Below are 13,255 nucleotides of genomic sequence, written 5' to 3' on the forward strand. Positions count from 1 at the left end.
GCAGCAAAATCTTTCTGGTCAATTTTCGGTTTTGGTGACTATAATTAATTACCGGGGATGAGAGTTGAAGTGGTCAGCTATGTAGGTGGTGGTGTTGCTTATGGAATGGTTATTACCTATGCAATGTGATTAGGATTCTGTAGGAGGTTTGCTCTTTACTGTTGTCAATGTCTGTTAGCTATTGAGTTGATGGTGAGTAATGCATTTGGAAAGGACTCGCTATGCCAATTGACAAGGATGGGGGGTGGGGTGGCAAAAGCTCTGGATGTGTGAGATGTCATGTGCATGCAGGGAATCGAGAGTGGCCGAGAAGGCTTGTGGCCCTCGGAGGGGGTATGAGGAGGTGTATAAGAAGTCTAGAAGTGAGAAGCAGGATTGTGATTGGGGTCGCATTATGGATATCACAAATATTTAGTGAGGTGGTTTGTAGCTACTGTGGTCACAGAATCAGCTGAAATTGCAATCACCGCGTTTTGGTTGACCGTTCACTACAGTTCGATGAGAGCAATGAGGGGTGCCAATCACACAAAGATACAGTTCATGGGGATCGCAAGGAGGACAGAGTGCAGCTCAAGAAACGAACAATGAGATATGGTCACGCAGGACATGGCACACCTGGCACTCAATTCTACAGGCCACTGAATGCATAGGTGGCACATCAGGTGTACCTCAGTAAAAAAAACTGTTTACTGAGGGCATGTGGAGTCTGGGTCCCTGATAGGTACAGTTCAGTGAGGGCGTGGCCAAAAGGGATACCAACCTCTCTTAAAATGCAGTTTACTTGAAGATAGGAGGTGCATGAAGCACCAACAGTAGGTTATATGATAGAAGCATGAATGGTTTTACCACGCGTGCCTCTACCACACAGCCCAACCATGAATGCGTCTTAACCACGCATTCCTATACCATGAAATTTCATGGTATAGGCATGAATGGTAAAGGGGTATGTGTGGCTAAGATCGCCACTATTTCGCCTCCCCCCGAACAACCTCCACCTCTGCCCCTGCGCTGTCCCTTTAACTACCCCAACCCGTTCCACTGCCCTAAAACCTACCCCAACCCCCACCAGCACTAAAAACTACCCCTCTTACCATTCCACTCCCACTGCCCTAAGGCCTAAAACCTTACACTACCCCGACTCCCTTGTCCCCCCACCGTCCCTTAAACTACCCCAACCACTTTCACTGCCCTAAAACCTACCCCGAATCCCTTGTCCACCTCTCGTCCTTTAAACTACCCCAACCACTTTCACTGCTCTAAAACCTACCCGACCCCCCGCCCTAAAAACGAACCCAACTACCCATTCCCTCCCACTGCGTGGTATCGCTTGCATAGTCGGAACACTCATGATTCAGACCGTGGTGTTCCAACTGTTTCCCCCGACAATAGGAACACGGTTCGCTTTGTTCACAGGTGGTGCTTGGGGTACACCTCATCCAGGGCTACTGGAATTATGCAATTCGTTGGCTGCATTTTTTATGCATAGTAATCGATTTGCAGCATTAGCAACATACACCATCATCTGCTGCATAATCTGCAGATTTTAACCCCTCAAAAAATGTTTCTGGCTAAAACGGATCAAATGTTACTAGAAACATAGCGACGTGTCCGCGCGCAGGGGAAGGTCTTTGCAAAGGTTAACTGGTCATCTTTCAGTTGCATATGTCTGTATTTTATTGTTAAACTGGTACTAATGAGATAAAATATTTGCCCAGACAGTATGTGTAAAAATTACAAGATAATGACGTAATAGTGTCAAAAAATGTGCCTCTTTACGTCGCATAATTTGCCTTTTCTTACCACATAATTTAGTCTCTGTCCCCCTCCAAAGACCAGTTGACTGAGGGCATGGGGCACATTGGTTTCTGTTCGTTCAAGAGTGGTTCGCTGTGGTCCGAGAAGTACTGGGGTGCCTGTCACTCAAGAACTGTGTGCCACGAGTATGGTTCAGTGTAGGGAGGTGGGGTATCCAGCATTCAAATATACATTTCCCTGAGGAAATGAGGGCTTAGTGACTGGAGAGAGTACCCCTCACTTAGGACACACGAGGCGTATGCAGAGCATCTCATTCAGAGTTCAGCTCACTGAGGGACACGAGTTACTGATCGCTTTAAAGTACAGCTTAATGCGAGTAAGTGAAGGAGTGGCTGGTACTCGCAAGCCCTAAGAATTCATGGCCTCGGGATCGAAGAAGCAGCTGTCAACGTATTGATTTGCTTTGACTGTTCACCTGTTCACTGATAGTTTGTACAATACCGACAGTGATGGTGTCTCATCAAAACATACTGGCTGGGTTCCTGGGCCTGGTTACATACATTTGCCCTGGTGCAAAGCAATCGTGCATTGTCATCTGCACTAGCTGAATAAAGACATCACCAGTCATCGCAAAAGTTGAATTTTTACACTACTCAGTCACGGCACTCGTCAGTGGTGTAAATGTCGATGCACAATTGCCTTGCACCAGAGCATGGTTTTGTCAGGGCCCTACATCAATCGATTGTATTACAGGAATAAACCGGATTAAATGTGCATCCAGACTGCAGTATTTTTAAAATTGTAACAAAAAAAAAGCCCACGTTTTTGACATGCAACACAGAGAGGGAGATTTAGGAATGTATGGAGGAGCAAAAGAGATTGGAGGGAACTATTCCAACCCAGAGCTAAATGATGTCCATAAACTATTTATTATCTTGCAAATAAAGGCCTACTTGTTGCTCCCATTTTGGCCGGAACCTAGTGAAGAAGGCAGTTTAAAATAAAAGAAAGCTTCCGGAAGTCTAGCACAGCTTCTTGAAAGGAGTCACTCCGCTTTTAAGTTCGAGATGCAAAAGGTTAAACAACAATCTGGCGTGTCCCGGGAATGTTGGCTCCCGACGAGCATTCTTGTTGAGCCTGGATGGGATCCCGGCAGCTTGCAGCCGACACGATGGCTTGGATGGGAGTCTCTCTCCTGGTTCTGCAGTCGACAGCGGAGCGGTGAGGACAGATGCAGGCAGAGGGCTTGGAGCGGCGGTGGGACTCTGCATGGAGCAGGCATACGCCCTTTACCTGGTTCCTAGGCCCCTGTACTCCCCGGATATGACGAAGACGGATCTGGTAGGGAATGCTCTTCTGGGTACGCAGCTTCCGAAAGAGAGAGGCGAGAAGCTGATCCCGCTTGTGGCTCCTTCATGTTCAAGGCGGTCCTGAGGCATTTCAAACATCTTGACTTGATCCATATCTGACCACTGTGGTTTGCCCTGCTCGCCTGTCGTGTGTTGACCCTACCCGTGCGATAGGCACCATGGCAGCTGTGCTTCTGAACTTCGAGGACTTGTGGTACAACTGGGACAGCCTGGTGTGGAACCTGACGTCACGGGCACTGAGGTCCTCTCGTGTCGGAAACCTGCGAGTCCTGCAAGTATTGCTGAAACCATGGTGCATTTCCCGAACTGTCTACCAGGTGAGGTGGGATGGCTCAGGGGGCCTTCTGGTTTACAGTCATGCGGGGACTGATAGATGCGCACGCTGTCTGAGGCACGCGGCCTGTGGGTGGTCACTTAGAAGGTAGTGTTGCATTTGTTACAACTCTCACAAACTCTATCGCTTCGCAGACTTCCGCAGCCTGTAGCTTGCTCACTCAGTGGGAAGGAGGTATCGCACTTGTCAGACCTCCCGCAGATTCCATCCTTTCAAAGACTTTGTGGGCCTGTGAGTGGTCACTTAGTGGGAAGGTGGTGTTGCATTTGTCAGGACTACCACAGACTCTATCCCTTCAAAGACTTCTGCAGACTTTGGGTGGTCACTTAGTGAGAAGGTGGTGTTGCACTTGTCAGGGCTCACACAGACTCTATCCCTTTGTGGGCCTGTGGGTGGTCACTTAGTGGGAAGGTGGTGTTGCATTTGTCAGGACTACCACAGACTCTATCCCTTCAAAGACTTCTGCAGACTTTGGGTGGTCACTTAGTGAGAAGGTGGTGTTGCACTTGTCAGGGCTCACACAGACTCTATCCCTTTGTGGGCCTGTGGGTGGTCACTTAGTGGGAAGGTGGTGTTGCATTTGTCAGGACTACCACAGACTCTATCCCTTCAAAGACTTCTGCAGACTTTGGGTGGTCACTTAGTGAGAAGGTGGTGTTGCACTTGTCAGGGCTCACACAGACTCTATCCCTTTGTGGGCCTGTGGGTGGTCACTTAGTGGGAAGGTGGTGTTGCATTTGTCAGGACTACCACAGACTCTATCCCTTCAAAGACTTCTGCAGACTTTGGGTGGTCACTTAGTGAGAAGGTGGTGTTGCACTTGTCAGTGCTCACACAGACTCTATCCCTTTGTGGGCCTGTGGGTGGTCACTTAGTGGGAAGGTGGTGTTGCATTTGTCAGGACTACCACAGACTCTATCCCTTCAAAGACTTCTGCAGACTTTGGGTGGTCACTTAGTGAGAAGGTGGTGTTGCACTTGTCAGGGCTCACACAGACTCTATCCCTTTGTGGGCCTGTGGGTGGTCACTTAGTGGGAAGGTGGTGTTGCATTTGTCAGGACTACCACAGACTCTATCCCTTCAAAGACTTCTGCAGACTTTGGGTGGTCACTTAGTGAGAAGGTGGTGTTACACTTGTCAGGGCTCACACAGACTCTATCCCTTTGTGGACCTGTGGGTGGTCACTCAGTGGGAAGGTGGTGCTGCACTTTTCATGGCTCCCACAGACTCCATCCCTTCCAAGACGTCCACTGGAGCCCTTCCCGTGTGACGCATGCGCCCGTGTGTCGCAGGCCTCCAGGGTACCCCTGGGAGAGGGCTGCACAGGCAGCATGCGCCGATGGAACCCTCTTTGTTCTGCGTCATTGTCACATGGTTTGGAAATACAGTTTGATGCGCGAGGCTATAAATCCAGGCGGTGGTAACATTAGCCTTAAATCGGTGGCTAATGGTTTTCACGTCAGCACACCCCTCTCCTGTGCTCTCCTCCTCCGCACCTGTTCTTGTGGCTTGTTTGCAAGTATGATCCCGCTTTCCACAGAATGCTGTGCGCTGCCCGATTAATAAGGCGAGACATTACCCCCCTCCAACTTCATTTACAGATTTATGGCTTGGAATTAAGCAGCCCCTTGTAAGCTTTCTGCTGCTAACATGGCTGCCTCATCACAGCATGGTACAACTGTTCTGAAAAGCAATTCATTATCTCAAATGGACTATTTGGTTATACATTTCGTTGTTTTGCATAAAAATTACAGCTATAAAATGTGCTATGGGTTAGTGCGATCAAACAACAAGGGTTCTGCTTCCTGTGAAGTGTACCGTTGTGCTGCATGTTCGAAACCTCTGCCTGTTGAGCGCGCAAAGAGCCTTCCCGTGGCTCCTGTGAGCCACCGATGCGCTCAGCTTGTACAGTAAATAAACAGGTTAATTTCATATTCATGGCCGTTTCCAATCTATTGGTGATGCAAGTGAATAAAGTACATCAGAAACTAATTTGTAACTTGTAAGTATGTACATTTCCTCATGTAACGGTCTTGGTTCTAATGCAAAGCGCCCAGACACCTTTGGGTAAAGTCCGCGCTATATAAAACTGAATTAAATAAATAATTCAGGGAGGGTTGTGACACAACTCTTTATTCTAGGGTCACCCATATTGGATCATCATAGGCGTCACGTGGCAGTCTCATTACTTCAGTATTTTTGACCACACCTACTTTGCCGTCCATGAAACACAGTCACAAAACAGACTCTCGTCTGGGCCAGGCTCATCGGCTTCCTGTGTGAAGGACCCCAAGCTCTGCCAGCACTGTTAGCCAGTTATTTGAATGGAAAGGTACAAGTGTTGGTACTCATCAGCTAGAGTACCTGCTCGCTCCTGAGAAGTACCGGTACTCTCCCATTAAATGTATTGCAGGGGGGCTGAGAAGAGCAGGTTACTCTCCCTTTCAAATTAAAGGAGTGCAGGTTTCCAGTCCTGGACAGCACCTGCCCACTTAAAGCACTACTGTTAGTCCATTCTGATGATAATATGTTGCTGTATGAATGTCTGGAACATAACAAGCGAGTGGATTGCATCAGATCGGTTTGTATTCTGCAGCGTTGGGGTGGATACTTAGAGTCCATTTCTGCCCTTACTCTGGCTGTCTAGTTCATCTCCCTTCTAATGCAAACACAGTGTGTCAGCCTCCAGCCCTCTGCTGGGCATTGTTGTTGTATTGAAAGAGATGCTTTCTTCACAGCCTTGCACAAACACATGGGGTCAATGCCAAGTGACGTCAGGTCCTGTTCTGGAGCTGTCCTCGCGAGCTCCAGTGCAGGGGTCGACTTTGAACATAGAGTGCACAGCTGGGTGTTTTGTTATTCTTTGGAGTGACAGCAGATTATTGGAACTAGGACAATATATAGAACCCCCCAGGGTTTGGTTGTGCGATAAAATGTTCCTAACACAAGTGTGAAAAGTTCCAGACGTGCCCATGGTTCTGATGTATCACATTGCACCACATTCCTTGCTGTGATATGTGCTTAATGCAAACCGCCTGGTCTCACTGGTAAACTGGGTATCCGTTGCAAGCGTAGGGCATTTGGGACTTGGCACAGAGTAATGAGCAGGTCCCAAATATGGGCTTGAATCACACCCTTTATCGGTATGATAGCTATGTTTACGCTTGTCTGGACTGTCCATCCTTGACTGAGGTTGGGTCGGCCTACTGGATTGTTACCCGAAAATCTGGTCTAGAAGGCACAAAAAACGTCTTCTTAGAACAATCTATCTGTTCCTTCGGCTTCGAGTCACGGAGCACTTGTTCCATCAATCCCAGAATTAATGCGACTGCTGTGGGGTTGAGCTCTGAGGATTAGATGTGTAATTGTGACAGCTTTGTTTCGGCCACTTAGAACCTGCCACGCTGGACAACTGTTGGCTTTGCAGCGCAAGCATGGCCGCCCAGCCTTGTAGAGTGTGTACTTTGATATGTAACTCCATCCGCACAGCTCCAGGCTCTTCACAAGGAAGCGGTCCCAGTGCTGGCTGGGTCTGCTGCGGGATCACTCGAAAGGCGGCCTCGGTTTGGACTAAAGCCACCACTTAACGGTGCTCCCTTTCCACTGTGGAACATCTGGCATGGTGCGCGTGCACGAGCCAAGCCCTATGCGAGAGGGTCTAACGCTGTCTCACATTTTACTAGTGTGGTTTGAAAGCGGTCGTGTCATTGATGGAGCTTCATGGGGGCACTTGGAGCAGTATCTTACAACTCACTGCCTCCACTAGATGTCATTCTTGTGATGTGTGCTCAGATCAGCAAAATAGCAAGTTACATCCATGGCTTTCGTAGGTGTTCAGCTAACACTGTAGATTGCTCACTACCATTTTGTTTAATTTCTAGGGTCTGGGACGAAGGCAATTCACTTCAGAAAAAGCCGCAAACATTGACCTGGTTCCTCCTTCGTTGGCATGATAGGGCTGATATGAAAACTGATGTTCACTCATGCGGATGAGAGCAAGGGAAACACACCAGGTGGACACCCTCTTTTAACTGTAGCCCTAATAACACAAACACTGGTGAAGGTCCCTCTAGGCAGGCTTGTCTCAATATTGATCACGGCTCACCAGTGCTATTCGTTCATCCCGGAGAATTAATGTAGTACATATGCAAAGAACACTCAAAAATAATTTTGAGGAGTTCTATGTTTGTCTGGGTTATCCAGATTGGTCCCCATCACTTCCATCAGTCAATATTGGGCGTTCTACGCTGATGAAATGTTATGACTGCATCTGTTGCTTCTTATTAAGAGTGTTATAAGCACCAGTTGACGCCTCTCTACGGAGACACTGTGCTAAATATCGAAATAATATATCAACATTCAGTGTTAATAAAATACAGGTTGTGGCTTATGTGTATGGCTAGGGAAGGTGTATGGGGTGTATTTCAGACCAGTTTTACCTGTAGCCAGGTGCAGAGGAGATGCTTCAGTTGTTAAATATTTAGCAACTGTATTATGTACAAGGTTAATACACAATAAGGAATGCAAGCACATCCTTTATTAATGGATTGCCATGTTTCAGCATTCATTATGGGGAGAGAATGTGGCCTAATGGCTAGGGCGTTCAACCTCGGAGCTGGGGAACCGGGTTTGAGTCTCAGCAGGGACGCTCAACATTCTGTGATTCTAGGCAAATCAGTTAATCTCCCTATGCCTAACAAAAATGAATGTTGTTGAAAGTAAACAGCAGACACAGGTGTGTATGGTAGATTACAACAATTGTGTTTGTCTGTAACATAACTGGCGCTCATGTAAAGCGCTCCGATACCTCTGGGTCTAGTTCGCACTATATAAAACTGCAAAAATAAATGGTCTTAGAGATCCCACGCCTTCTTCAGGACCATGCACCCGAATTGTACATATGGTTAGCAGTTGTTCTACATGATTAATAAAGGATCACTGAATTTCATAACACATATATTATGTCACAAGTTGCCTTCTAATCTTAAACCCAGGTACTTGGTCATTTGTTTTAGCCATATAGCTCGTAGGAGGAATAAGTGAAGGTTTCGATTGGACCACTCCCTAACATCCACAAGAGAGGTGGTTATTTCAGGACTTTATTTGGGGTTCTGTCTGAACGTTAGTCCTGTAGGACTTTTTTGTTAAATTTATCTTCATTTAGAAGTGAAAAGGCCAAGATTGTAATTGCTTTACCTCTGAGAAAACAGGGTCCAGTTTGTGGGCGAGGAGGGGATTGTTGTTTTAAGTAAAATTCCAAGAGACAGGCACCTCGAGAAACACCTCAGTTTAATCCAGGCCATGTTTTTTCTAATCAGCTTTCTCAAGCTTTTTTATGAAACACACTTGAGCAGTTTTTTTGTTAGGAAGGCTGGATTAACAGTCCCAGAAGAGTTTGGAGTGGAGTGTTTTTAAAGAAACACGATTGCTATGTCATGTTACGTTATATTATTTTAGTTGCAAATAAAAGGCTTGTCGATCGTGGGGGGCTTGAGGGAGGGGTGTTATAAGCAGGGTCACTAGAATTAAGTGCCAGAAGAGAACCAAATTATGTATTAATATTGTTTCACTAAATTATTCGGCAAAATAAGGCAAATAGCGCAGCATAATACCGCACATTTTGTGATGGTATTACTACATTATTTTGTCGTTTTTACACCTGGTAACACTTTCGGGATACAGATTTCTCCTACTTAGTATCAATGTAACACCTAAATACAGCAATATGCAACAGAAAAATAACCAGTTAACATTTGCGAAGGTACTTCCGGTGAGCAGGAACCTGAGGCGACTTTTGATCCATTTGAGTTTGACATTTTTTTGTTGTTAAAAGCTGCAGATGATGGACTATGTGGAAAAAACATAATTATTTGAAAAACGCTGTGGCCGCTGAATCACATAAATCCAGAGTCCCTGATTATAGGTCACATTTCAAAAGGAGTACAAACAAAATAAAAATATGCTTATATCGATAAATAATAAATACTTCCCCTGCACGCACTCAAAAAGGGATAGAAAATGAGTTAGAACATCATGTTCTTACTCTCTCTGACATCTGTGGAATTTGGAACCACTGTATTTGAAATGTCATCAGAATTCCCACCTGCTCCAAGTACTAACTACATCCAATCTATCTTTTTAAGTTCCAAGCAATCTGTTTTTCTTTACATCCGGACAGCTAGGTCTCTCTCGCATTTTTCTTAACAGACAAATCAATTTTCTGCCTCCAAATTTCGAGCAGAAAACGAGTCTTACACGTGAAATCCTGATTGAAAAATAGTCATAAATGGGGCTCCTGGAGGAGCACTAGTCACAGTGACCTGCTCGTGCCCCCGCGCCCGGACAGAGGGTCCCTTCCAGCAGGGGGTGGATACTGCATGTGTGGCAGCTGGGACCTTAACGAAACTTGAAAGGCCCCCCATTCCACGTTTTCCGCAACAGGAGCAGGCATGCTCCCTCCCTCCTGTAAGCCAATCACAGCACTGCAATGGCATAGTCCCAGATAGCGCTCAGCCGGGCACCTGTAGGGAAGCCATTTTCTCTATGTAGGCTGCAGCCTACATAGAGAAAATGTAGAGTGTGCATGACTGCTTTGGTCGGCCCTGCACAGTCAGAGTACTCAGAGTGGTGCAAGCCACTCCGACCCGCCCGCCCCCAACCAGGCATACCCTCCCGCTCGCCCCCAACCAGGCATACCCTTGTCTTCTGCTTTCTCGCAGCGCGAGAAGCAGAAACATAAAATGGTATTAAAAATACAATTTTATGTTTCTGCTTCTCACACTGCGATAAAGCAGTGGGGCGACACTCCTCCGCCCTAATGGAGGAGCCGCCCCTTCCTGGGACTGCAGGGCTATTTTTACATCACTGGACAGAGGGACACCTGCAGTAGAGACAGAGGGGAGACCGGGACACAGGGACACTCACAGTAGAGACAGAGGGGAGACCTGGACAGAGGGACACCCGTAGTAGTGATAAAGGGAAGACCGGGACAGAGGGACACCTCCAGTAGAGACAGAGGGGAGACCGGGACAGAGGGACACCAGCAGTAGAGACTGAGGGGAGATCGGGACGGAGGGACATCCACAGTAGAGACAGAGGGGAGACCGGGACAGAGGGACACCCGCAGTAGTGATAGAGGGGAGACCGGGACAGAGAGACGCCCGCAGTAAAGGCAGGGGGGAGACCGGGACAGAAAGACGCCCACAGTAGAGACAGAGGGGAGACTGGGACAGAGGGACACCCGTAATAGTGATAGAGGGGAGACCGGGACAGAGGGTCACCCATAGTAGAGGCAGAGTGGAGACTGGGACAGAGGGAAACCCACAGTAGAGGCAGAGGGGAGACCGGGATGGATGCAGTAGAGACAGAGGGTCTACTGCCTCTGGAAGATGGGGTGTTGCTTATAGCAGCATGAGTGCTGCTCAAACTAGAGGCAGGGAGAGCACCTACACTGGGCAGAGATGGCTTCGGGATGCTTGCAGCATAGTGTAACATGTATGTTGGGAATGTTTTTCTTCACCTTCCTCTGCAGTGAGGAATCCCTATGGTGGCTCCATGTCTGCTTGGATCCAGTCTTCAAAAGCGAACAGACTGGCCCACAGGGCATTAAGACAGTGCCCGATGGTCTGGTATGGCAGGTCAGGATGTGGGCCTTTTTTGCTGTTTGTTTGATGCTTTTATGGCCCGCTGGACTGCTGTTTACTGTTGATTTTCCTGATATTAAAACAAACATTGCCTTCAGTAAGCCCAAATCCTTGCAGTCTTCCATACCTTACAAAACAGTTATCTAACACATCTTTACAAATTCAAACCTGTCCCAATTTGCAAACATGGGCCCCTTTTTTTTTTAACTAATTCACTAATAAGGGCCCATTTTCTGTCCCAGTCCGACCCTGAAAGTGAAACATGGTCCAGTCTGGTACATGTGTTCGCGAACAGAGGATGCTCTAACAGCCCTGCCAGGCACCACTTATAATGGTGGCACAACAGCATGATGGAATTGAGTATGAATTGATCCCTAGATAATAAAGCCAGATGAGGGCTGGAAAGTGTGCCTTGTCTGTCCAAGAAATCCCGTCTGTTGCACCACAAAAGGCTGGACTGAGTTTCTTGTTCATACAGCATAAGTATCTCCGTTCAAATATCCCATGTATGTTCAAAGTCAGCTCCTGTTTTACTTCCCAGTTTCCCTGCCCCTTCTTTCCTCTCTTACCCCCATACATTCTACTTATACCCCCCTCATTCTAGATCATGCAGAGTAGTTCAGGGGTGCATGTGTCCTTGCTCTGTGCTCCCAACTAAAGGGATGCCTTGTGCGGTGGGTTGCTTCACCTAAATTGCTACTGTACTCTGGAGACTTGTATGCTGCTCACCAGTCACAAGGTCCCCATTGGTATTTCTTTCCCAGTCAGATTAATGGAAATAGGGGTGACAGGTCATACCAGACCATACAATGACTGTGGTGTAAAATGCAGGATATGTGTACTTTTAGTCACTTTCTGGGTAGGCCTCTTTATCCATTCGTCTGTTGCTGTGTTGTTCACATTTTTGTCCACCACTATAGTATAGCACAGGGTAAAAGGTGAGCCCACTTCAGCCACTGGCCAATTTCACTGTGATTTACTGTATTCTGCCCTTTCATAAGAACATCCATACATAAAGTAGTTCATTTAATGCTAGAGCCAATGGTAATGTCTCCCTTTTCAGACCAAAATATATTTTTGCTTTTTTGGCTTTTTTTATCAGTTAAATTCTAGCAGCTACTCCAACATCAAAGTTTTACAAAAGCAGTAACAAATCAAGCTTTGGCAAAGCCAAAAGACTGCCAGCAAACCTCAACCTATTAGTTTTGTCAATGTGTGTTTATTTTTAGTGGTTAGTGAAAATGTGTTCTTGATTATTAGTTTTTCCTAGTACATTTTCACCATTGTAGATGTGGTCATCAATTATTTGACCATTTCTCCAAAAACGTGAAACAATATCATCCAGTTACATGTCTGCACAGGAACAGTGCTTGGTGAACAAGAAATGGACTTTGTCGCTCTCATAAGACTTGCTTGCATTGCCAATGCCATTTGCTTATTGAAATACTGTTATTTAAGAGCTTGAAACAGGTCAGTTAAGGAGACAAATTATCCTATGGAAACCCTATGCAATCCCTATGTCTGAGAGAAGAACGTCGTAGAGGTAGTATGTTCTATAGAAATGCACTTACAATTACAAAGTATTGGAAAGTATATTGTACTATATTGACATCTGTATAGCACTTTCTTATCCCTGGTGAGGCACAGAATGCATTCTCATCTTCTTAGGGGTTTCAGTAGTTTGTCTGAAAATAATCTGTTGAATTATCAAAGAAGGCACTGAAATTATTTGAACAATGTATTTATTTGTCTACCTACCTGCAGCATTTCTGTAGCAACCACACTGTCCAGAGGCAGCATAATGGGGAGGAAGGGAAACAGGGTGAAGATAACTAATGAAACCTTGATCAGATAGCATGGAAGCAGGGGCAGATAAGCAGCTATGAGAGGTGACAAGATGCCACTGTGGTCCATGAGCGGAAGAGAACAGGGATGCACCTACTATTAAGTGCCCTCAGAGCGAAAGGGGCATATGCATCCACGTTCTACGCCCCCAAGGCACTTTGATATTATAGAAGGGGCTGCCAAATCTTGCGCTGCACCTTCTGTAATACAAATCGGGCGATTCTAAAGGGGTGCTAATGAGGAAAAGACTTTGCTTCTGTGCCCGCACTGTATTATGGACGAGGGTGCAGATTGAAAGAGACTGCCAG

At 46.5% G+C, this 13,255-nt stretch overlaps 1 protein-coding gene across 5 annotated transcripts in view; it reads left to right on the forward strand.

The window, feature by feature from the left end:
* FRMD4A (FERM domain containing 4A) overlaps positions 1-13,255 on the forward strand; it is an 853,273-nt gene that overhangs the window by 325,425 nt on the left and 514,593 nt on the right. Inside the window, exon 1 of one of the 5 annotated variants that reach the window (XM_078674205.1) lies at positions 2,961-3,442. The exons of the other annotated variants lie outside the window; for them this stretch is intronic. Within the exon in view, the coding sequence (XP_078530331.1) occupies positions 3,284-3,442 (159 nt within the window). The 5' untranslated portion in view covers positions 2,961-3,283. Of the gene's footprint in view, positions 1-2,960; positions 3,443-13,255 lie in introns of those variants that run through there. 5 annotated transcript variants of the gene reach the window in all.

The sequence above is a fragment of the Lissotriton helveticus genome, chromosome 1_1 (genome assembly GCF_964261635.1).
Source record: "Lissotriton helveticus chromosome 1_1, aLisHel1.1, whole genome shotgun sequence".
Lineage (NCBI taxonomy): Eukaryota > Metazoa > Chordata > Amphibia > Caudata > Salamandridae > Lissotriton > Lissotriton helveticus.